The 26849-nt window shown below is 41.3% G+C and overlaps 1 protein-coding gene across 2 annotated transcripts in view; it reads left to right on the forward strand.

Moving 5' to 3' along the window:
* LOC131231267 (nuclear cap-binding protein subunit 1) overlaps window positions 1–26849 on the forward strand; it is a 100654-nt gene that overhangs the window by 57385 nt on the left and 16420 nt on the right. For both annotated transcript variants that reach the window (XM_058227407.1, XM_058227408.1), the window contains exons 12-13: window positions 8864–8948; window positions 20403–20471. In XM_058227407.1, coding sequence (XP_058083390.1) covers window positions 8864–8948; window positions 20403–20471 — 154 coding nt within the window. The remainder of the gene's footprint in view (window positions 1–8863; window positions 8949–20402; window positions 20472–26849) is intronic.

Consider the following 26849-nt stretch of genomic DNA (forward strand, 5'->3'; position numbering starts at 1 on the left):
GCTGAGGAGCTCCACAATGGTACTGATCTCATTCTCTTAAGTTCCTCCTCACAGGAGATCTGTGCACAATTTGATCATCACTAGGGCTGAGGCATTTTTTGACCGAAATACCCGTAATAGGGGTAAGCCTATACAGGTCCGTGAGCAGAAGCCTTATGGATGATCAGAGCACCAAATGTCCCTCTAGAGCCGGATGAGTCTGGTTTCATTACCTAACCTAATCTAATACGAGCTCTAAATTGGCTACCAACTTGGCACGCCAGAGTTCTATAAGATGCTTAATGTGTGGGGAGCAACCATCTTCAAGGCTTTTTACATGTTGCAACTCATGCGAGTTTTTTCTTTGTTTTGTGACGATGTTGTGGCCTTGTCCAAAGAAACTTGGTTCAGTCATGTCACATTCAAATTAACCTAACACAGATGATACTAATATTATGTCATAATAACTACTAAAATATTTTATTTTGATATAATATTACTAAAAAAAACTTCTTTTAGTTGGACTTTCTCTTTCATTTTCATTTTTCTCATTCCCTTTGATTTTCAACTGGGACTTGCAACTCTAATGATTGCTACAGCCCCTGCTCAGGCAATCAAACATGAAATGATGAATAATCACAGATTTAAAATGACTCACCCGAGCCACTGAGTAGACCTGCTTGAGTCAAATTTGGCAGGTAGACTGAGATGAGTTCCAGTCACGAGTTTGCTAACATTGCTGTGGATGTGAAACCTGCACCTCACATCTATCCTCTTCTAAATTCACTTACTACTCTTTTTTGAATTTCTTTCTCAATCATTTTACTGAGCAGCTCTGCTACTATGACAAATAGAAACAGGGACAGACAGATCTCCTTGCCTTAGGCCTCTGAAACTGTAGAAGAAGCAACTACCATTGACAAGGACTGAAAAAGTCTCCAAAGAGATTGACTCCTGGATCTATCTTATTCATTTGGTGCTGATTCTGAATCTGCCCATCATGCATTCTAAGAATTCCTAAACCATATAGCTGTGACATTTTTCATATCTTGCTGCATTGTTTTCCAACAATTTTTAATACACATTTACGTCTATTAATGTTTTTACCAGTGTTTTAAATAGCGGTAGCGTGATGCGTAACGCTCAGCCCTCTATAGCGTGTAGTGTAAATATGTAGCGTGTAGCGTAAGCTACACGATACTTCTATTTTTTAATTTAAAAATAGGACAAATATAATAAATAGTGAAAAAAAAGGGAAAAAATATAAAAATGCCTAAAAGATGATTCATTTGATCAATTATAAACATGTTCACAAAAGTTATTAGTTATCATTTATCAAAAGCCAATCCACATATATAGGCCAAATCAAATAATTATTACATCAACAACTTTCTAGGCAAACCACTTTTATTAATAATGTCTAATTGAAACCACAAGTCACAATTATGAAAAGAAATAAAAATCCCCTAGGTTAAATGTATCAAGTACAATACAAGTGTCACATTCCTCAACATTAGAAACAAAGAAATCATGAAAAAAATAATAATGATGCGGACACAGGTGCATTCAAGGTGTACCAACGAAGAAAGCGCCAACCACAAGTGCCGTCCTTGTGGATAGGCGAATATTGAGGAGCTGAAGACCTTTCACATGTGATTGGACATATAGAAGACCCCACTTAGGGAAGACACATGTGAAGGAAGATTGGAGAAAGAGGACCGAGCGCCCAAACTTTCCCATACTTATGTTATTTGCACGTTTTTTGACTTAGTTAGCGGTCTTTAGTAATCTTATATCTTTATTTGCTTATCCTAGGGGTATTTTAGTAATTTTATGTCTTTATGTGCTTATTTAAGTGGGGTAAAGCCCTAAACACGAATTTCAACTATTGATGAATGAAAAGCAAACCCTTTGGTTGCCTCCTTCCTCTCTTCTCTCTAATGGTGCTTCTTCTCTCCCCTTGATCTTCTTCTTCTAATTTCTTCTTGTGCCCCTCCAACTTCCTCAAGGTAATAACTTTCTTTCTTCTATTTTTTGTTTTGGCTAATTCCTCTTCGATCAAAATCTTGAGAACCGATCTAAACCCTAAATCCCCAAATTCTCAAATCCCTAATCCGAGAAATTTCTTGGTTCTTCGGACTAGTGATCTTCATTGATCGATTGGGTGTGACCATGCAAGATCGGGAGGTCTCATCCCTCACCGGATCCAACCTAAGTAGTAATTGAATTCCATACTCCATGGTTGTAGTGATGGCCCGCTCCATTGCATGTTTCCTTTATGATTTTCTCAGTTATGATGATTATTGTTAGAATTTTAGATCATTTATTCCTTTTATTTCCGCTGTTTAATTATCTCCATGAGCATGCATCATAATTAGGGTTGTCCTGCGTCAAATTTGGTATCAAAGCCTAGGCTTGCATGGTTTTTGTCTAGATCGAGTTATCAAATTAGGGTTTTGATTTTTAGGTTTAACTTGGGAAAGTTTCAAGTTTAGAAAGTTTTCAATTTTCGAAACTTTCCAATTTTAGAAAGTTTCTAATCTGGAAAAATTTCAGATTTGAGTTGTTTCCTGTTTCAACTTAATTGTGTCAGTTCATAGTAGTTTTGCATTCATCGCATTCATCTTGAAAGTCATAACACCTAGTAGTCTAGTTAGGTAGAGTTTGGTTCAAGTCTTCATTGTATGCCCACGAGAAGAGGTAGAGGTTTCGGACTTCAACCTACCATGAATAACGAGCAGTTATCTGAGCAACTTGCTCAATTGATACAAAAGATAACCGCCCTAGAAGCGAGTCAAAGGCGTGAGTTTGCCCGCCTTGAGAACCAAATTACCACCACCATGACTAAGGTGGAGCAACTAGAGGCGTCCCAAAAGGAAAACCCCGCTGTAGGGGAAGATGCGCACTCCCAAGTGGAAGGAATCATTGAAGAACGTGCTGCCACACGTGGTGTTAGTGAGGATAGAGATCGTGGTAACGGTTGTGGTGTGGTGCGAGAGGCACGAACCACATGTGGTCATCAAGACCGTTATGATCCAGATGAGCGTGCGATGAAGAGTGTGAGAGTTGAGGCCCCGAGTTTTGATGGACGCTTGGATCCCAAGGCATTCCTTGACTGGGTTGCTGACATGGACCACTACTTTGAGTGGTATGGCATGTCAGAAAACCGTCAAATGCGGTTTGCTAAGATGAAGCTTGTGGGTCAAGCCAAGCTCTTCTGGACCAACACCGAGCGTAGGGTAGAGAGAGTTGGTAGAGCCCCTATCACACATTGGTATGAGATGAAAGAGAAGTTGAAGGAGAAGTACCTTCCTCTCTCATACCGTCAGAAGCTCCTTGACCAATGGCAATCCTTACGCCAAGGGTCAATGTCTGCCGCTGACTACATCGCTAAATTTGAAGAGTATGTGATGCGATGTGATATCCGAGAAGACCCTCTAGTAACGCTCTCGCGTTTTAAGACGGGCCTTTGTGCGGATCTTCAGCGCGAGCTTATCACTCGGCCCTTAACGGACTTAGATGAAGCATATCAAGTCGTGCAGGAGTTAGAGCAAGATCTGAAGGCTCCTGTCGTTCGTCGTTTTGAGTCTCGAGACTCCAATACTAGATCTAGTTCCCAAGGAACTAGACCTAATATTGGTAATCAACCTAGGGCACAGCGACCATTCCGCCTAGGCCTAGGGAGGACAAGGGCAAAGGGGTTCTTGGTGCCGGTCCTAGTAACATGAGCCAAGTGAGGTGCTATGAGTGTGGCAACCTTGGCCACATGTCTAATCCGTGTCCTACGAAGAGCCGTGGGAGAGCCTTAGTTATAGGCGAATCCCACGAGGGTGGAGATGACCAGGGTGATTATGAAGTTGAAGAGTATCACCCCGAAGGAGGACTTACTGATGAAGAAGTGGATGGAGAAGCAACGCTTGCAGTAGTCAGGCGTGTGTTAGCTCAGTCTAAAAGTAGTGCTGAGTGGCGTCGAAGCACTATCTTCTACACTATTGCCAAGTGTGGTGAAAAGAATTGTAAGGTGATAGTGGACGGTGGAAGTTGTCAGAATGTGATTTCCACTAGTACCTTAGATCGCTTAAAACTGAAATCCACACCTCATCCAGAACCGTATAAAGTTTCTTGGGTTAACAAGACATCCCTACCTGTCACCCAACAATGTCTAGTCCCCATCGAGTTTGGGTCATACAAAGAGTCCCTGTGGTGTGATGTTTTACCTATGGATGTGGGGCATGTTATCCTAGGTAGACCGTGGCTATTCGATAATGATGTCACGATCTTTGGCCGTTCGAATGCGTGTACTTTTATGTATAATGGTAAAAAGATCAAACTTAATCCCATGCCACCTGAGAATACACTAGGAAAGAAGAAGGATGAGAAGGCAAGTGAGCCTAGAGAAATGGGGAAATCCAAACCTAAGTCTTTACATATAATCAGCGCAAGAGAGTTTGAAAAAGAGGCTAAGGAGGATTCTATGGTGTATGCCCTTGTGGCTAGAGAAATTACACCTGAGGTTCCATCAGAGTTGCCCTGTGAGGTGATCTCGGTCCTGAAGGAATACAGTGATGTATTTCCTGAAGACTTACCGAATGAGTTGCCACCTATGAGGGACATACAGCATGCCATTGATCTTGTCCCAGGGTCTACTCTACCGAACCTTCCTCACCACAGGATGAACCCTGCAGCGCATGCAGAGTTGAAGAAACAAGTTGATGAGCTTCTGCAAAAGGGTTTCATCCAAGAGAGTATGAGCCCGTGTGCCGTGCCTGCATTGTTGACGCCAAAGAAAGACGGCACGTGGCGCATGTGTGTGGATAGCCGTGCCATAAACAAAATTACTGTCAAGTATAGGTTCCCTATACCTAGACTTGATGATATGCTTGACATGATGGCCAGGTCCACTATATTCTCTAAGATAGACCTCAAGAGTGGATATCACCAAATTCGTATACGCCCAAGAGATGAGTGGAAGACGGCGTTTAAGACGAAAGATGGGTTGTATGAGTGGTTGGTCATGCCCTTCGGCTTGACTAACGCACCCAGTACTTTCATGCGGGTGATGACCCAAGCTTTGAGGCCGTTCATGAAAAAATTCCTAGTGGTGTACTTTGACGATATTCTTATTTATAGTACCACTAAGGAATCACACCTTGAACATTTAAAGAAGGTCTGTAGTGTCCTTAGGAAGGAAAAGTTGTACGCTAATCTTAAGAAATGTGCATTCATGTCTAACCAAGTTGTGTTCTTAGGATTTATAGTGTCATCTGAAGGGATGCAAGCAGACCCTGAAAAAGTCAGGGCCATAGTTGAGTGGCCAGAACCAAGGAACATTCATGAGGTGCGAAGTTTTCACGGCCTAGCAACTTTTTATCGTCGGTTCATTAGGGGTTTTAGCACGATCATGGCTCCCATTACTGAGTGCATGAAAAAGGGAGAGTTCGTGTGGTCTAAAGCCGCCGTCAAGGCTTTTAAAGAAATTAAGGGCAAGATGGTGGAAGCTCCTGTCATGCGTCTACCTGACTTTTCTACAGTCTTTGTAGTAGCGTGCGATGCGTCTGGTGTCGGTATAGGTGGAGTGTTGAGTCAAGAAGGACACCCACTGGCCTATTTCAGTGAGAAACTGAATGAGGCAAAACAAAAATACTCCACTTACGACAAAGAATTTTATGCGGTAGTGCAATCCCCGAGACATTGGTGATACTACCTCCTACCATAAGAATTCGTTTTGTTTTCTGACCATGAGGCTTTGAGATATTTGCATTCTCAGAAGAAACTCAACCCAAGGCATGCCAAGTGGGTAGCGTTTCTTCAGGAATATTCGTTTGTTTTGAAACACAAGGCCGGGGTTGAAAACAAACCAGCGGATGCCCTTAGTAGGAGAGTGGCGTTGCTCAACTCTTTGAGTGTAGAGGTAGTCGGATTTGAGCAACTGAAAGATGAATACCCCATATGACCTGATTTTGGGGGTACTTACACGTCGCTCTCTAGTGACCAGCATATTATGGGTGGATATGTTCTTAAAGATGGCTTTCTTTTCAAGGGAGACAGATTTTGTATTCCCCGTATGTCCCTTCGTGAATTCCTCATCTGAGAGCTTCATTCAGGAGGGATAGCTGGCCATTTTGGTCGTGATAAGTCCATTGCCCTCGTGGAAGATCGTTTCTATTGGCCAAGCCTCAAGCGAGACGTAGCCAAAGTTTTAGGGCAGTGTCGAACATGTCAGCTGGCAAAGCAAAGAAAGCAAAATAATGGGTTGTACACGCCATTGCCAGTGCCACATGCTCCGTGGCAGGACATTAGTATGGACTTCGTGCTCGGGCTTCCCAAGACTATAAAAAAGCACGATTCCGTTTTTGTCGTTGTGGACCGTTTTTCTAAAATGGCGCATTTCCTCCCATGTTCGAAGACGTCAGATGCGTCTCATGTTGCTCGTCTTTTTTTTGATGGTGTGGTGTGTCTCCATGGGTTACCTAAAACCATAGTGTCTGATCGTGATGTTCGATTTACTAGCCATTTTTGGAAGACACTGTGGCACATTATGGGAACTCATTTGCAATTTTCTACTGCTTACCACCCACAAACAGATGGTCAAACTGAAGTGGTAAACCGTAGCCTTGGAAATCTTCTACGTTGTCTAGTGGGTGAACATGTTAAGACTTGGGACCTAATTTTACCAACTGCTGAACTTGCTTATAATGGGTCAGTTAATAGATCTACAGGGTTGAGTCCTTTTGAAATTGTAAGTGGTTATAAACCTAGAATGCCCATAGATCTCTTACTTATGTCTGTTACCCAAAGGTCTTCTGAGTCAGCCGATGCATTTGCACGCCATATTCATGATTTGCATACACATATTAGACAGCGGTTAAATAAGAGCAATGATGATTATAAAGTTTTAGCTGATTCTCATCGTAGAGTGCAAGAATTTCAAGAAGGAGACTATGTAATGGTGCGAATAAGGCCAGAGCGATTCTCTCAAGGATCTGCAAAGAAATTACAAGCGCGTAGTGCTGGACCATTCAAGATATTACAAAAGGTTGGGTCCAACGCGTATCGGGTTGACCTTCCATCTGAAATGAGCATTAATCCAACTTTTAATGTGGAAGATCTAGTCCGTGCCCATACTCCCATTGTTGATACATCATCCCTTTCATGGCCTTTTTTTGAGTTTGCTACCCAACCCCTTCCACCACCTCCTCCACCCATTACCCATAAAGAAGCAATTGAGGAAATCTTGGATGACGAGATAGTATCCACGAGAGATGGGGGTTTCCAAAGGTATCTTGTCAAGTGGAAGAACAAACCATCGTCTGAATCTACGTGGCTGTCGGGCGACGCATTGCAGGGTATTGATCCAGATCTACTTGAGCGTTACAAAAGTTTCAACTCGTCGGGGTCGAGTTTTTCTCACCCGAGGGGAATTGATGCGGACACAGGTGCATTCAAGGTGTACCAACGAAGAAAGCGCCAACCACAAGTGCCGTCCTTGTGGATAGGCGAATATTGAGGAGCTGAAGACCTTTCACATGTGATTGGACATATAGAAGACCCCACTTAGGGAAGACACATGTGAAGGAAGATTGGAGAAAGAGGACCGAGCGCCCAAACTTTCCCATACTTATGTTATTTGCACGTTTTTTTGACTTAGTTAGCGGTCTTTTAGTAATCTTATATCTTTATTTGCTTATCCTAGGGGTATTTTAGTAATTTTATGTCTTTATGTGCTTATTTAAGTGGGGTAAAGCCCTAAACACGAATTTCAACTATTGATGAATGAAAAGCAAACCCTTTGGTTGCCTCCTTCCTCTCTTCTCTCTAATGGTGCTTCTTCTCTCCCCTTGATCTTCTTCTTCTAATTTCTTCTTGTGCCCCTCCAACTTCCTCAAGGTAATAACTTTCTTTCTTCTATTTTTTGTTTTGGCTAATTCCTCTTCGATCAAAATCTTGAGAACCGATCTAAACCCTAAATCCCCAAATTCTCAAATCCCTAATCCGAGAAACTTCTTGGTTCTTCGGACTAGTGATCTTCATTGATCGATTGGGTGTGACCATGCAAGATCGGGATGTCTCATCCCTCGCCGGATCCAACCTAAGTAGTAATTGAATTCCATACTCCATGGTTGTAGTGATGGCCCGCTCCATTGCATGTTTCCTTTATGATTTTCTCAGTTATGATGATTATTGTTAGAATTTTAGATCATTTATTCCTTTTATTTCCGCTGTTTAATTATCTCCATGAGCATGCATCATAATTAGGGTTGTCCTGCGTCAAATAATAAAATAAATTAGTAAAAAAATACATTGTAGCTTACGCTACGGACACTATGCGCTACGTAGTTGTAGCGTACGCTATACGCTACAGGGGATTTACACTATTTGGGATGCTACGTAGTGCTATGGCCATGCTACGCTACGTAGCGTATGCTACCGCTACGCTACGGGTGCTATTTGAAACACTGGTTTTTACCATGACCATCTAGTTTACCCAAGTTTATTTGTGACCGACCATGTCAAATCACAATCCATATTAGCCTCTTTCTTATTTCCTATATTGAATTAGTAACTCATCATTCTGAACCATTTATAGATTTTTGTCCAAAATATAGTACTTGGTGAGGAAATTGTTGACTAGTTTCTGAGCTGTCATCTTAGAATTCTTGTCTTTGGAATGGAAATTGACTTCTGCAATCCATGTTAGTAGTTGATAGCAGTCATCCATAAAAGTAAAGATTTATAATTGAAAATTTTATGGGATTTCCCTTTTACTTCTTACTTTTAAGGATTTAAACCTTCATTACTCCCTAATGTTATGTGGTTTCTTGTATGCTTTGAGCTTATAATACCTCGGATTCTTATTTGTCTTTTTTGTTTCATGCAAAGCTAGCCGTAAGGAATGTGCTTTATACATGGTTGGTCTGCCTGTGCCCTTCCGCTATGAGTATTTGATGGCAGAGACAATATTTTCTCAGGTGAGTCTTAAGGTTATCTAAGGTCACGTGCTTCTATTCTTACTGTGTTTATTCATGTTTGTTGTAAAAGAAAAGTGGTAGATAAGTCTTCATGAATGTAGTGCATACTCTTCACGGCATAGATAATCGTAATCATCATAATCTTAGCCTTTCTTCCATCAATTTGTGGTTGGCGTGTAAGTGGTAGATTGGTAAAATTTATCAATTGGCTGTGCACTGGACACGGCAGAGGCTCAAAATAATCAAAGGCATAATTACCTTAAATAATTGAAGCACGGAATGGTGCACTTGTCCAAGGATAGCCTTGGATCTATATTATTTCTCTATGCTTCAATTGGAAAAAAAACAATGAACACAGGAAGCAAAAACATCCAAATTATTTACCATTGATGCCTGCCATATCCCTGCTAAGAAATTGTTGAACAGCCACATTATACACATGTGGTTTTAGGATCAAATATGCACACACATGCACATGCACATACAAATATGCACACACACTACACATGCACATGCACATACAAATATGCACACACACGTACACTTGCATCTATGCACACACACACACACACACGGGGGAATGCCAACGTCCAACCTTAATGGGGATTTAAGCAGCATTGCAAAAGTTATTAAATGACACATTGATGGATAATGATCAGTTCAGACTGTCCCTTTATTCAAGGCTGAGTGGAGAAAATAGGTCAAATCATCGTCCACAAACATGTACCAATAAGCCCCACCATAGAGTGCATAAAGAACCATTTTAGTTAATGTTGTAACCATCCAATCAATTACTTATAAAAACAGATGGTTATGAGAAATGTCCAAAATTCTAAAGGGTTATGATCATATGATCGGCCTGATATTTTGCACCATGGCCAGTACCTAGTGGTGTGAATGCATGCATGGTCTAGATCGATGAGACTGGCTGACCCACATGAGCTTTGGGGATGTTGCTGATGTCTACATGAAGGTGGAAATATTAGTGTTTCCCTGTGTGTGTGTGTGTGTGGATGTTTATTTGGGTGTATATGTCTCTATACACAAAGGAATGTGTGAATCTCCATGCATATGGGAAGTGATTACATAGTGTCTGCACTAGGGGTGCACATTGAACCGGTAGAACCGTGGAACCGGACCGGAACCGACCAAACGGTCCGGTTTGGTCCGGTTCTAAAGTGCACCGGTTCCAGTTCCAGTTCCAAAAATCAAAGAACCGACTACATCTATTCGGTTCTCGGTTTGGGGGTACGTAGAACCGAACCGAACCGAACCGCGAACCGATCCATAGAACCGATCTGTAGAACCGAACTGTGGATCCGAACCGCGGAACTGAACCGTGGAAACAAACCCGGAACCGAACTCGAAACCCTTTAATTGTTTCCATATTTGACTCATGATTTATGGTTTACAATGCACCATTTGATTGTTTCCATAAATGTATTTTTGCCCACCTTATACAATATCTAAACCATTCATCAAATGGATCACAACACGAATAGACATGGGCTAGATTATAAAATAAAACATGCAATTGGGCTGGATTATAAAAATCCCAGAACCGCGAAACCAAACCTGGACTCCGCACACTTCAGTACTTGCTCGGGAGTTCAGGGTACTTTCGACAGCCCAATCGACTAATCTAGACTGTACATCAGCTCTAACATCCATTTCTTGGGCTACCTTCCCATGGTTGAGATTGCTTGATAAAAAAGTGATTCTTTACAAACATAAGCGATCCATTACGAGCTCCAACAATTAAGCAGCTTGAATTGTTGATTGGGCCTATTTCTATAAAAATGATATTGATGTCCATTTTATAAGCTATCGGATGGTTGGAATAACTTATTGACATGGTTTTTAGGTTGCAATGATGAAGCATATTCTGGATGAAATGGACAACCAAGGTTGGTTGATTGGACCATTGAAATGTGCTGACGAGGTTGACACCACTAATGATGGTGGTGTCTACATCTTGTGATCATTACCCTATATAATGGTGGTGTCAACATCTCGTGATCATTACCCTATATAATAGTGGTGTCAACATCTTGTGATCATTACACTATATATATGTGTGTAGATGGAAAGAGAGATTTGCGAAGCCTGCACGCATGGATAACCCTGTCCATCTATGCGCCAGTTCATTTACCAATATGTCTAACACATGCAAGATCTGAGTGGTCCATCAGGTGGACCACAATGTGTACATTATTCTAACCCAACATCAGGCTGTCCACTATCAAAGGGCCCGGAATGAATGAAACAATTGCATGGAGAAAACAGGTTTTTTTTTTTTTTTTTTACTTCCCAGCCATTTGTTTTTTATACCGGGCCATTGGATAAGTAGACCTGCCAATTTTTTGTTACGCAACACGCCAACCACGTAGTGAACTGAGATCCAATCTCCGGTCTCACCCACAAACGATAAACAGAAAGAAATATAATCTAGAAGTAGAATCAAAGCATACCAAACAAACCACAAGACAAGATATACGTGGAAAAACTCCAAACAAGGGTAAAAAACCACGGGTGTAAACTTCCACTATGAAGAAAACAATATTACAAGCAATATACTAACATTTTCCCTTGATGTATAGAGAAAACCTTTTGCCCTACACTTTTGAATAACTTCCATTATCCTAGAAAAGCCCTAGGAACCCCTATTTATAGTTTAGGCAACTTCCCTTTCGCACCTCTGCGAAAACCGACTAAAAAATCAGCAGTCCGTGCAAAATCCGGAAACGAATCTGCGTAACCTCGACTGGTCGAGTAGGCTGCTCGATTGGTCGAGCGGACTGTCGACTGGTTGAGCATGGGCCTCGACCGGTTGACTACCTGGGAACTAAAAAACTGATGCTCGCTGGACTTTGAGTTGAGCAAGTCCTCGACTGGTCGAGAGGGCCACTCGACCGGTCGAGCAGGGCACTCGACTGGTCAAGCAGCCCTGTCCAGATGTGGCTCCACATCTCAACAATCTCCCACTTGGAGACACATCACTATAAACCTTCGTCTTTTACATCTGGAGTGCACCACTTCCCCGTCTTCAAGCCTGAAGACCAATCAAAGTTGAATAGAGCTTCAGCTTCTCTCGTGTGACTGCCTTGGTCAGCATATCCGCAGGATTCTCACTTGTATGAATCTTTTCCAGAGCAATCGATCCATCTTCCAGTAACGAACGTATTAAGTGATATCTGACGTCAATATACTTGGTCCTTGAATGAAAGGCTGAATTCTTAGCCAAGTGTATTGAACTCTGACTGTCATTGTACAGCTTGCAATCTGCTTGCTTCATACCCAACTCTTTCATGAAACCTTAAATCCATACCATCTCCTTGCACGCTTCTGTAGCTGCAACATATTCTGCGTCCGTTGTACTGATAGATACTATCTTCTATAACCGAGAGATCCAACTGACTGCAGTACTACCCAAAGTAAAGACATAACCTCTAGTGCTTCTTCTGCTGTCAATATATCCTGCCAAATCTAAATCTACGTAGCTTTGTAGCTTGATTTTTGATCCTCCATAGCACAACCCTACATCCTTAGTACCTACTAGGTATCTGAGGATTTACTTCGCAGCTACCCAATGTTCCTTCCCGGGGTTGTTCATGAACCTGCAAACAACTCCCACTGCTTGAGCAATATTTGGTCTCGTGCTCACCATAGTATACATGAGACTCCCAATAGCTGACGCGTATGAGACTTTAGCCATGTAGTCCCGTTCCTCCTGCATCTTCGCACCTTGCTCCTTAGAAAGCTTGAAGTGGTTGGCCAATGGAGTGCTAACCGGCTTAACACCTCCCATACTGAATCGATCAAGTACCTTGGTTATGTACTCTGCCTGTGACAAAACCAGTTTCTTGCTTTCCCTGTCACGCTTTATCCTCATGCCTAGGATTTGTTTTGCAGCTCCTAAATCCTTCATGGCAAATTCTCTAGACAGTTGTCTTTTGAGATCTGAGATGTCTCTCGTGCTTGATCCGGCCACAAGCATATCATCAACGTATAGAAGAAGAATGATGTATGACGTATCAAACTTCTTCAAATAGCAAGTGCTCTGCATGACATCTCCTAAAACCGTTTTCCGACATGAAACTGTTGAACTTCTTGTACCACTGCCTCGGGGCCTGCTTCAGGCCATATAGACTCTTCTTCAGTTTACACACCTTGTTCTCCTTTCCTGGTGCCACGTATCCTGTCGGCTGATGCATGTATATATCTTCGTCAAGGTCTCTATGAAGAAAGGCTGTCTTAACATCTAGCTGCTCTAGATGTAAGTCCTCAGTAGTCACTATATTCAAGACCATGCGAATCGTAGACATTTTCACCACCGGTGAAAATATTTCAGTGAAGTCGATACCAGCCTTTTGTTGGAACCCTTTCACAACCAATCTAGCCTTGTACCATTTTAAACCATCGTGCTCCTTCAGTCTGTAAAACCACTTGTTATGAAGAGCTTTCTTACCCTTAGGTAGAGTGACTAGCTCCCATGTACGATTTGACTCAAGAGAGTCCATCTCATCATCCATGGCCTGCTCCCACTTAACTCGTGTATCTGGCTGTAATGCCCTCTTCAAAACACTCTGGTTCACCATTATCTGTCAGCAGTAGATAATGTAAGGAGGGTGAGTATTGGACCGTGGGTCTCCTCTCTCGAGTGGACCTCCTCACAACTAGTGTCTGCGGCTTTGCCTCATAATGCTCCTGTGCATGATCATCTTGTGGCACTGTAACACCCGTGTCCGGTAACTCTTCACACTCTACGAATTCTTTCTCCTCGGCCTTATTTTCTTGCACACTGTCCTTATGCATCACTTTTTCATTGAAGACTACATCTTTGCTTCGGATGATTTTCCTGTTTTCTGTATACCAAAACCTGTAGCCAAAATCATGCTGCCCGTAGCCTATAAACGTGCACCTCCTGGACTTCGCATCCAACTTGTTTCCGTGCTCTACATCAATGTGAACATATGAAGTGCAACCGAACACTCTAAGATGTGCAAGGTTTACTTCTTTCCTAGTCTACGTTTCTTCTGGTAGCCTACCATCCAATGGTGCTGAGGGACTTCTATTTATGAGATATGCGGCAGTATTCACAGCATCTGCCCAAAACGTCTTAGGCAATCCTGCATGTAGCCTCATGCTCCTGGCAGGCTCAAGAATGGTCCTGTTAATGCGCTCAGCCACACTGTTTTGATGCGGTGTCCCTGGAATCGTTTTTTGATGTTTGATTCCATTTGCTGCACAATACTCCTCAAACCTCTTATCACAGTACTCTCCCCTATTATGACATTATCTGATCTGAGACATTTTACTGTTTTATCTGCCTCGTTTTCTACCATAACTTTCCACTTCTTAAATACATCAAATACATCAGATTTATGCTTTAAAAAATAGACCCACAGTTTTCTATTAGCATCATCAATAAAATAAACAAAATAACGTGAGCCACCAAGAGATGATACCTGTGCCGGTCCCCCCACATTAGTGTGTACAAGCTCCAACAGATGCGTCTTTGGAGCGCGTCCTGTTTTCTTGAGACTTACCCTTTTCTGCTTATCATACACGCAGTCATCGTAGAATTCCAAGTCAATAGACTTCAACCCTGGTAGCTTCCCTTTTGACAATAGCACTTTCATCCCCTTCTCACTCACATGTCCCAACCTCTGATGCCATAACTGCCCATTCACTCCAGTTGATGCGACTGCGAGTGAACTATACGATCCTGAAGTCATGTACAAAGTACCTTCCTTCTTGCCTCGAGATATCACCAAGACACCTTTTGTGATCTTCCCGGTATCACTGGTGAAGGTCGTCACATATCCGGTATTAACCAACTGTCCCACTGAGATCCAGTTCCGTTTCAAACTCGGTATATGTTTGACATCCTTCAATTTCAAAACCATTCCATCTTTTTGATTTATTTGAACGTCTTCCTTTCCAACAATACTACACGGCTCATCATCACCCAGGTAGATTCTCCCGAAGTCACACAGAACTTCCTTAAATGAAGTGACATGAAACGAAGCACCCGAGTCTATGACCCAAGACTCATTCCTCGCATCAAGAGACAAGATCAACGCCTCTGTGTCGCTTTCCTCAGATAGATTCATTGAATCCTTCCCGCCTTGAGAGCTTCCTTCTTGTTTCTTAAGCGCCTTGCAATCACGTTTCATATGCCCTTTTTTCCCGCAATGTCAACACTTGTTTTTGTCTTTCGGTCCCTTGGACTTCTTCCTCGAATTAGAACGTCCATGTTTATTGCCTCCTTTGTTCAGCGATATTCCTCTTCCTTCAACGTTTAGAGCATTCTCTGAATCCCATGAAACTCCTGATGTCTTTTTTCTACATTCTTCGCTGAGAATTAGACCGGCTACATCATCGAATTTCAATTTTGTCGACCCTGAAGAATTGCTCACGGCAATCACCAAACCTTCCCAACTGTCTGGCAAACTGGACAAGATTAATAACGTCCTGACCTCGTCCTAAAAAACAACGCCAACGGATTCCAACTGGCTCGTGACTATATTGAACTCGTTTAGATGTTCAGCCACGCTCCCACCATCTAACATCTTCATGTTGAGTAGCCGTTTCATGAGATGAACCTTGTTGGACGCTGAGAGTTTTTCATACAACGTAGTTAGGGCTTCCATTAATTCTTTTGTGTTTTTCACCTTGGATATATTGAAGGCGACGACGCTCTTAGATAAAGAGAGTTGGATCGTTCCTAAAGCCTTTCGATCCAATAAAAACCATTCATTATCCGTCATCTTTTCTAGTTTATTCTCTTTTCCTCCTAAAGGAATATAGAGGTCCTTCTGATACAGATAATCCTCCATCTGCATCTTCTAAAAGGCAAAGTTTGAACCATCAAACTTCTCAATTCTAGTCTTCCTTTTTTCCGTCATCGCTCCCACTTGAACTAAAACAATAGCTCTGATACCAATTGTTGCGCAACACACCAACAGCGCAGTGAACCGAGATCCAATGTCTCACCCACAAACGATAAACAAAAAGAAATATAATCTAGAAGTAAAATCAAAGCATACCAAATAAACCACAAGACAAGATATATGTGGAAAAACCCTAAAGAAGGGTAAAAAACCACGAGTGCAAACTTCCACTATGAAGAAAACGAGATTACAATCAATATACCAACCTTTTCCCTTGGATGTATAAAGAAAGCCCTTTACCCCACACTTTTGAATAACTCCCATTAGAAAAGCCCTAGGTACCCCTATTTATAGTTTAGGCAACTTCCCTTTCGCACCTCTACGAAAACCGACTAAAAAATCCGGGGTCCGTGCAAAATCCGGAAACGAATCTGCGTAACCTCGACTGGTCGAGCGGGGGCCTCGACTGGTCGACCACCTCGAAACCAAAAAACTGATGCTTACTAGACTTTGAGTCGAGCCAGTCCTCGACTGGTTGAGAGGGCCACCCGACCGGTCGAGCAGGGTACTCGACTAGTCGAGCAGCCTTGTCCAGATGTGGCTCCACATCTCAACATTTTTCGGGCTAAAAAAATAAAAAACTTTGCAGTCTGTCTGTCCTACCCAATGCACGTGTATGCCACATTAGTATGTGTGATGGCATGTAGATGGATGGGCTAAGAAAAATACTTTACAGTCTGGCCTACCCAATGCACATGTATGCGACATTAGGATGTGCACTGGTATGTAGATGGACGGGGCTGTGCATGTGGGTAGGGCTGTATATATTGGGGAATAATAATGATGAAAAATCCAGTGTCAATACTACAATAACTTACATAGTGTTGAGCTGTGTGGGTCCCACCATGATGTGTTCATGACGTCTACTCCGTCCATCCTCTGCAGCTCCTCATGTTCATCCTAGAACCCAAAGCTCAAAATCAAGTCGACTCAAAACATAGGTGGGCTGTGCCATATGTGACAATGTAAAATCATGCACAAAACCTTGATTCATGTGGTGTGGCTCGGCTGAGTTTTGGTGTGGTCAACCTGGGTTTCTGTTCAGCCTGGTTTTTGGACTCCAGGAAGAACTTGAGGGCATGCATCCAATGGACTGTGTATTTCTAAAACCCATCATGGTGGGGCCCACTTTTCTTGACAGTATGAGAACTTCCCAACCCAATGGATAGTGGATCTCTGATAGTGATAGGTACATATATTGTTTGTATGTTTGGATCCATGTCATTGTGTTCCGTAACGGTCCTTATGTAACTATAGTGGTGGCATCCGTTGCATGTTATGGGGTTGTAACGGGCACCAAGGAAAAACTGACCTGTATGGTTTGTTTGTTACAAGGCTGATACATTTTATTATTATTATTATTTTTTTAATTTTTAAAATGCTGTTACGACCCATATCATAACGGCAACAATAGTGGCTATTACGGCCACCATTAGCGTTACCGAATACTATGATCTGTGTATGTATGTACAAGGGAGATGCTAACATCCAACCTTTCATGGGATGTCAACAATGTCTTTATGGGACAGTCTATCATCGGTCTAGACAGTCCAGTCATTCCCTACTACTAAGGGCAGTCCATGGTGTAAAACCATGCTGATAAGATGATCCTTTTCTTTGGTGGGTAATCCAAACTATATTGAAAATGGAAAAGGATGAAAACTGCAACAGTACTTGGGATGATGCTGGGACAAGTGATGGCTTAACCCTAGATGCATGTATCATATGGATGATGAGATTCAAGTAAATAAATTAATTAACCAACTGTTTTTTTTTTTTTTTTTTTTTTAATCAAAGGGATTAGGCAAATCTCAACACAGAGATGAGATCATTTCGTCAGGATCATGCCCCTTAGCATAAAATCACATAAACAATAAAAAAAAGGGGAGGACCTAGGGATATGAGGATATCCCAGATCTAGCATAAGTTAGTCCACGGTCAAGTTTGAATATGATTCTACTGACTAACCATTCCTCTTTTCTGTTTAAAGGGATGGAGAATAAAGGATTCGAGATGAAGAAACTATGGGTCCTTTGTCATCAAAAGAAAAGAAGTTGGATTTCTTACCTTTTCCTGCACCTCAAAGAGTTGGGAAGAAGGAAACTTGAAACCAGGGTAAAATCCTCAACACCCAAGGGCCAATCCTGAAACCCTAATCTCTTGATAAAAGAGGAAGAAAAGATATGAATTTCTATTCATTCAATAATAATTAAAATAGGGTTTCTTACAATGTAGATATAAGCCATGGAAAAGTAAAAGTGCACTAAAGCCCCTGAAAACAAGAAAAATAACAAAAAAATGAAAAATAAAAAAGTGTACTAAAGCCTTTGAAAACAAGGAAAAGAACAAAAAAAAAAAAAAAGAAAAAAAAAAAAGGCCTTAAACCAAAACACCCACGCGACAGGGTATGAAATCTGCCCCATGGGCGGTCATGCCTCTCTTGCACTCGTAGCGTGTAAAAAATTGGGTCCGATGGACCCAACATCCATCCACATCAACTCCTTTGCTCCGGTACTCTGTCGGCAATGCCGCCTCCTCTGATACACTCTAAAGGGTGCACCACTGATGTCCGCATCATGGAAGCATGAATCTATGGGGCATACTAAAAGGAAAACAACAATAGTGAATGCAGCGAGGGGCTGCAACCCAACAAAGGAACCCCATGACGAAGATTATCTATCCCTTTGAAAGATAATCATAATCCAAGGGGCAGACTAAAATGAGAACATCATGCTGATCAGATGATGCTATCCATTTGAAAGTTGACAATTTTGTTATAAACGTCCATTTTTACGTGCCTAGGTTGGATGGTTGGCACATCTAACCAATGTCCTTCTTTTGTATGGGCTGAAAGAAACATCATACAATAGGTGCTTTTGGAACCTAAGGGGGTTGTTGGCGGGGTTTTTTTCCGAGGGTGTTGGTGTCCACTTCAGAGATTGGGCGCCATAGGTTTTCGGAGGTTTTTCCAGTCTTGGGACTGGATTGTCTATTTCTTTTTCTTGTTCTTTTTTGGGTTCCTGTTAGCCCTCTTCTTGCAATAAAATTCTCACTTAAAAAAATGGTGAGCCTATTGGATATATTTCTCAATATGTTGATTTAACTTGCTTTATTTCTTTGGTGGATCCCGAATTTCCATTTCTCATGCAATTGATTGGATGGTAAGGGTCATCTGATTGGAATACTTTTGTATCATGGCTTGCCAATAGTGGTATGGATCTAATGGACCATCCAATCAATGTAATTTTTGCATCGTGGCCTTCCAATAGCGATATGGAACTAATTGACAGCCCAGATCAATGATTGGCTCTCCTTCATGTCACTTAAAAGTATCACATTCCCTATACATAAACAACGTACATAGGCATAGGGTGTTAATCTTTCCCAACCTCTTTATGAGGTTTATTAACCTGATCTTTATGTGTGTGTGTGTGTGTGTGCGCGTGCGCACGCACCAGTTTTCACCCTTATCCACGAGTTTTCGTCAGAACTCATCTCCCGTGATACGAGCGCAAAATATGAACCATCCATGTGATGCAGCACCCCATGAAACCCCCAAGGCCCAGCTTTCACCCTTATCCAAAACTTTGGTGGGTGATGGCAAAAGAGAGACAAATCAATGGAGGAAACTGTTTCCTTTTGCTATGGCCCACCAACGTTTTGGATCGGGGTGAAAGTTGGGCCCTAGGGTTTTCATGGTGTGCTGCATCAAATGGACGATTCAGATTTTGCGCTCATATCACGGGAGATGAGTTCTGAAAAAGTTCTCACAAGTTCTCGTGAGAATTGGTGCACAGGTGAGCATTCCTCTCTCTCTCTCTCTCTCTCTCTCTATATATATATATATATATATATTTGAGAGATAACAATAATTTATTAAAAGAACCATGCAAAGCGCACAAAAGAACACAACCCACACTACACCTAAAAAAAAGAGGGAAATTAGCAGATCTAACTGCCTTTACATAATGAGCCCAACCCAAAACATTACATTTTATCTTTGTGAAGACCTCTCGAACTGATGAGCTTCTATTATGGAAGCACCTCCTATTACGGTCCTCCCAAATGGCCCAAAAAACTGTCAAATTGAGCAATCTCCACATAACTCTTCCAACTTTCCCCACCCCCCTCCATGCCAAGCCCACAATAGATCTGCAACTGAATTCGTCATTACCCAGGCAATCTTGAATGCGTCTAGAAAGTGGCCCCAATCCTTTTGAGCTGATTTGATTGATTTTAACATCTACGAATGCCATGCATGCGGATTTAAGATTATGTTCTGGTAAATCTATAATGGCACATATGCCCCTTTTTGAAAAATGGCTTTAAAGAGTGATTTTTGAGGGTGATGTTATGCTTTAGGAAGTGTCTTTTGCATGTGATTATATTGTATGATTAAGGGTCAGAGTTCTTACCAATTTATCTCAGCTTTTGAATCTATGCTGGTTCTATTTTATTAGGAGTATCTGATAGAGTATTGTTTTTCATCTTCTTGCAGCTACTTTTACTACCTCAACCACCATTCAGACCTATATACTACACATTGGTTATTATTGACCTTTGCAAGGTAATGAAACGACAAACCTATTTACAAGAATTCTTTCCCTGAATATGTCAGGGTCCATCATGGATGCATCCCTAGCTGTACACTGCTGTGTTCATCACTATTAAGTAATTACTGCATACCTTGATCTCGGAAACACTATTAATACATTCCAGTACAATATCTATAACATATTGTATATTTTATTTGTGTTATCATCATTGTCATTGCCTTCGCCGTCGCTGTTGCCATCGTCATCACCATCACCATCACCATCACCATCACCATCACCATCACCATCATTGCTTATCCCAGCTATTTGGGGTTGGCGTTTTACACCTTGTTTCGTGAAAAAGTTATTGATCTGTTAGGTGGACCTTCTGGTGCAATTACTACCAGGCAGAGTTATTGATATGTTATATTGCAAACGACAGTGTAGTGCGTGTGAGTGATCCAGGTTTCAAACCCTGCTAGCATACCTTAAAAAAAAGAAAAGAAACATATCAATATCAAGATGAATATAGATACGAATATCATACATCTGTCCTCCAAAAGGGGAAAATGAGTCATGCCTATCTGATGTTTCAGGTTTGAATCAAAGCAATACACTCTGACACCGGATTTGAAGTTTCAGGTTTGAAGTCACATCAAACATGGGACTTCCAGTTGACTCATGCCACCAATCGGAGTGTCACTCCCAAAAATTAATTCAAAGGCATGATTAACGAAGAAAACTTTATTAGTATTATTTTTGTACTTCACCATTTACCATTAATAAGAGAGTCTTTAGTTTTTCTGAAGCAAAAGAAGCTATTATCTGGTCCTAACCATCTATTTTAGTAGCATTAGTAATGACTAAAACTCCCCTAAATCTTGTCACAACCATATGTGATATGACCATTCTGTGAATTAGGCATAACTTGTTCTGTTCATGACAAATGATCTTGGGCTCATTTGAGAGCTAACTCAATGGTCTTTAAACCATAACCAGTTTTTTTTTTTTTTTGTCTTTCTGACAATGTTTAATGCTTGAAGAATGGCTTGGAAACTTGCCTACCAGGTAAGTGTTTAACTCCATCAACTAATTAAATAATGACCTTACTGAAGTAAGGACTCAATGACTAAAACTATGGGTTGTGGATCCATGGTGCCACAACACCATGTGTCGGGTACACTAATTGATTGGACCAATCTATGGGTGCATAAATCTATTGGGCCGCCATTAGGGGACCAAAAACCTTTAGTACGGATCAACGGGTCCATCCTTGGGTATTTGTGGGACCACCATTGGGCTGCATTATCCTCGACTCGAAATGAAGACAAGCCGGAACTCAAAGGTGACGAAAAACCCACAGAAACTTCAATTTTCTTTTCAAATGTTTACATGGATTGCAAATTCATGCACACACAAAGATTTTTTTTTATTTTTTTGAAAGGTAGTGAATTTCATTAAAAAAGGAGCAAAAGTTCAAAGAGTAACAAACAGCTAAAGCTCGGAAAGCAAAGGCCCATCATCTTGGATAAAATCCCTAAGACAGGATGCCCAACTAATTACATCAAGCCTAGCTCTATTATAAGTATCCTACTCCGATCCACATTTGTTCTGGAAACTGTGGTTGTTCCTTTTCCCCCCAACTGGCCCAAATGACTGCCAATATGGCTAATCTCCATACCATTCTCTTCTTCTTCCCAAACCCTCCTCCAAGCCATGCAAGGGAGATGCTTGCAATGGTCCCAACATATCCCATGACATACTCTATCCCTCACCTTTTGAGGGAAGGAGCAATGAATAAACAAGTGCCCACTGTCTTCGCATCCCACATACACATCACACAACATTAGGTAGCACCATCTATTTCTTCTGAAGAGTGTCTATAAAATGAGCAGACCAAAAAGCGATTGGACTTGTCTAAAGACCATAATATCGAATCTCCATCCCAGATTCGCAGTAAATCCATGAAGACATTCCAACGATTGTATAAACTCTTCAACTTCGTTATTTGTCAAATTTCTTCTACAAGGGGGAGCACAAACCATTGCATCGCCTAAGGAGGTAAAACACCGGTCTATGGTTACTCCAAAATCTCCATGGTTACTCCAAAATCTATGGCCAAGCTAGCTAGCCTAAGAAAGACTTCACGAAGAGATCTTTCCCCAAACCACAAGTCCCAAAAACACACTTTCTTACCATCAACACAAGAGAAGCAGACTCCGTAACTTCATTTGTTCATTTGGCAACTTCTTTCTACAACCTTGACATCTTGTACATTGACGACTCCTCACTCCCCATCCTGAACTCCATATTTGCTTGCGAACACCTCCCTCCACAATCTTCCTTCGCACCGAACCTCCGTAACCAAGGTATTTCGTATCGGTAACGGTGGCCGTAATGGTCACCACCATTACTAATACGGGTGTCGGCTGTAACGGCCGATACGGGGGTGTAACAACCATTATGACCCCCGTAACGGTTGAAAATTTTTTTGTGCCTGAAATATTCTGAAAAAATATCTAGAAATTCCAGAATAATATAAATATTTCAAATACGTATTCATTTTTTGTTTTGAACATGTTATGATAGTGTTACAGTCCACTTTTTGGTGAAAGTGTTGTATTGGGCTGTCTAGTGAATTTGTGAACATGATTAATATGTATCTAATGTTTACACATCACAATCAAGTATTAGAACTAGAAAAAAGGTATAAATACTACTTTTTCAATCTTTTAAAAAGAAGGCCCTTAGAGTTTTTATTCTCTCAAATCACTTCAATCTACGGTTTTAATCTTAAAAATTATAGAAAGAGTGGTCGAAATCTGTTGTAAAATGATAAATGGGAAAGTGAAAAAAGAGAGAAGAAAAATGGATTTAAATAAGGAAAAAAGTTGTCGTTTTTTGACCGTTGCAGGGGTAACGGTTGTTTTGCCCCGTAATGGCCTTTACGGCCACCATAACGGCCGATACGGTCCTAAAAAAACCAATTGCCCTGTTTCACCCCCGTATCGCGTAACGGTCATGGTCATTACCTATACGTATCGGCCTTTATGGGTGTATCGTAACGAATACGAAACACCTTGTCCGTAACCATTTCCCAAGAAGCACAAAGTTCATTTTCTCCAAACTTCTAGTCCCTCTCCCCCTTCGGTACGGCTTGCACACCTCTTCCTATTTTAAAAGAAGATTTTTTTGCTTCACTTTAGTCCCTTGTGAAAAAAAATTTCTTTCTCAATATTTCCGATATGCTCAATAATTGATACTAGGAATTTAAAAGAGACATGTAGTATAGAGGGAGGCTCGATAAAGCAACCTTAATCAGAGTGAGCCTCTTGTCCAAAGGCAAGTGCCGCCTTTTCCACTTAGATAACTTTCTTTTAACCCTTTCTATAACTCTGTCTCACATGTACTTCACAGCTTCCAAATGCAAAGCGGAAGACCAAGATAAGTTGTTAGGAACAATCTGGACCGACGCTCGAATACCCTCGCCAATCTATCTCCTCGGAAGTACATGCCCCCAACATTTCGCTCTTAGTGACATTCACCTTTATTCCGGATACCACTTCTAAGCATCTCAAACTTAGATTTTCCATTATTTCTATCTCCGCATTATAAAAGAGAATGGTGTCATCGACTCGTCGCCAAACTAAAGGTACGAATATGAAGACCTTCGCTTCCCACTCTAAATAGGAGCAAAGGTACGGATTATAAAAGAGAATCAGTGGGCTCGTAACTTTTGCTTGGAACAACTCTATACCCTTGTCGTGGAACCCTAAACCCTAAACATGTAGGATGCCATGCAATTATCTTGTTCCGCATCCATCTGAAAGACCCTAAACATAAACCCTAAATGCTAGACATAAACCCTAAACCCTAAACATAAACCCTAAACCCGACCTTACTGTAGCAAAAGTACTGTAGCAAAATTGCTTGGGATACCTGAAACTGTTGAAATTTGGACTAGGGTTTTTTCATAAAACAACGGAGTAACAAACCACAAAACATGATTAAAATACAAATAAAAACTCCTACACAGGTAATAATGCATGACAGACACATGGGTAAGAAGGTAGTTGATGAGGACGCAGATGGATAGTACGGGGACAAGGGGCGTAGAAGATTATATCTTTAATAAAATGAAGACTAGGGACATGAAATCCTGATAATCGTCGGATGCAAAGTCGGAACTTGAAACTGTGTTTATTTCTTACAATCATTACAACAAAGCAAAGGAAAACAAGGACTCAAAGGAAAACAAGAACTCTTTTTTTAGACTCAGGAAGACTCTGCCCATTACAAAAGCAATCCGAGGTATTTATAGATGAGTATGGTGTTTGCGGCCTTCAAATCTGCGGACTTCAAATGATTTCAGATCCATAAATCTTATCTTTAGAGGCTTGATGTGTCGTTTGCCAGGCCACCTGGCGGGACACCTGCTATGAGAAATAAGTGATGCATTTACAGTTGCCATATTCCTTTGTTGGGACGTGTCGGTAGCATTTACCGTTGCCATTTTGATGTTGACGGATCATCTAGCGGATCGTCCAACTCTCTTCTCGCTTCAGCTTTCTGATGAACTATCGCTTTCACTGGAATAGCGTGTCATCAGGGCATTCATGTTCCGTTCGATGTAATCTGAGAAGTGGTTGAGACTGAGATCACCATTCATTTCTGCAATCGGACTTTCCTATATTGATGCAGGGATATCCTCAACTTGGACAATATTCATGTCACACATCTCTCTTTTGAAGAGATGAAATATGCCAGTATAAACATGCTAGAATCGAGCTAGATTAAAACTTCTCCATTGCCTGATTACTGTTCGATCTAGAATGAAGGGACTATAGTAGGCATCACTGCCGTCCAGTTGGACAAGATCCCTAAGATTTCTAAAGGTGATTTCCACATATACATTCCGATGATCTAAGAGTAGTGATTGCCACACATGAAGTGGCTGAACCATTCCAAAAATCAAACCACATTCTTATTAGATCGAGTAAGCTAGTGAAGGCCATTTTCTCCTTCCCATTAGAATCTGCAAAGGTATGCAACAAGTTTTACCTGATCAAAGATAAACATAACAGTCCATCTTTCAATGAGGTACCACAAGAAACAAAGAGCTTCATTTGGACAGTAATACAAATCTCGAAAGAACATGGGAGTGAGGAAAGGGTAATGTGGATTGGGTATATGGAGGAAGACAAGTCCATTTCTGAATAAATGTATATCAAGGAAGGTCCTGAGATTATGAGATGGCCGGTTGGCGAAATAGATTTCGGAAATATGGTTTTTGATTTCTTGGGGAAGATCTACAATTCTCTCCAAGGGGAAGATATTTGGGATGGAGATTTGATGGGCTAGTATAGGATGAAGGGTTTTTGATGGTTTTTTAGGGGGAAGGCGAGAGAGGAAATCGGCCAAAATATTATCTTTACCTTTGATTTTGTTTACTATGAAGCTCCATTGTGTGAACTAGTTGTGCCATTGCAACAGTTGTGGTTGAGGAATGGTTTTCTGTTTGAATTCAAGCACGTGCAGTAATGCCGACATGTCCATTTCTACCAAAAAATGGTGTCTAACCGGATGGAATTGGAATTTGGAGATTCCATTCTTGATGGCGAGGATGTCTTTGTAGGTAGAGTGGTAATGTTGTTCAGAGGGCTTAAAAATTCCACTTTGATACCCACATATCTGCCAAACGCCGTTGAGTTCTTGAATGAGAACAACTCCCCATTGAGCGTCACTGGCATCAGTTTGAAGGATGCTTATTGCATTGGTACTGGGAATTTGGAGTCCAGGAAGAGAAGGAATGATTTGCTTGAGTGATCTGACTACTTCAGTATGACTATCATTCCATGACGCCGCATTTTTGTTAAGTAAAGATGTAAGGAGATTGCGATACTTGCTCAGATGCGGAATGAGAGACATAGTTGACAATGCCCACAAATTGCTGGATTTTCTTTGTTGTGGTTAGGACATCTGGGAACTGCAGAAGGTGGTCAACAATATGCGGCTGCGGTGAGTAGCGACCATCTTTGATTTCCATGCTAAGGAAATCAATATTTTTCTGGGCCAAATGCATCTTTCTTTCTGAGAGCATGATGTCAATTTCCACGCAGATTGCATGGAACTGCTGAAGAACTTCACTGTGAGTCTTCTCATTTGGGGAGTATAACAGATGTCATCAATATAAACCAAGCAATGAGGGAGGATGGGTTGAAATATCTGGACCATCGCCTTTTGAAAAAGTGATGGAGCGGTTTTCAAGCCAAACGACATGACTGTCCACTGATAGTGTGCATTTGGAACAGTAAAAGCTGTCTTGTATCGATCTTCTGAGCTTATACCTAGTTGCCAAAAACCAGCTTTGAGATCAAACTTGGAGAAAAGGTGAGCATCTGCCAAGTGTT

This window comes from Magnolia sinica, chromosome 17 (assembly GCF_029962835.1).
Source record: "Magnolia sinica isolate HGM2019 chromosome 17, MsV1, whole genome shotgun sequence".
NCBI lineage: Eukaryota > Viridiplantae > Streptophyta > Magnoliopsida > Magnoliales > Magnoliaceae > Magnolia > Magnolia sinica.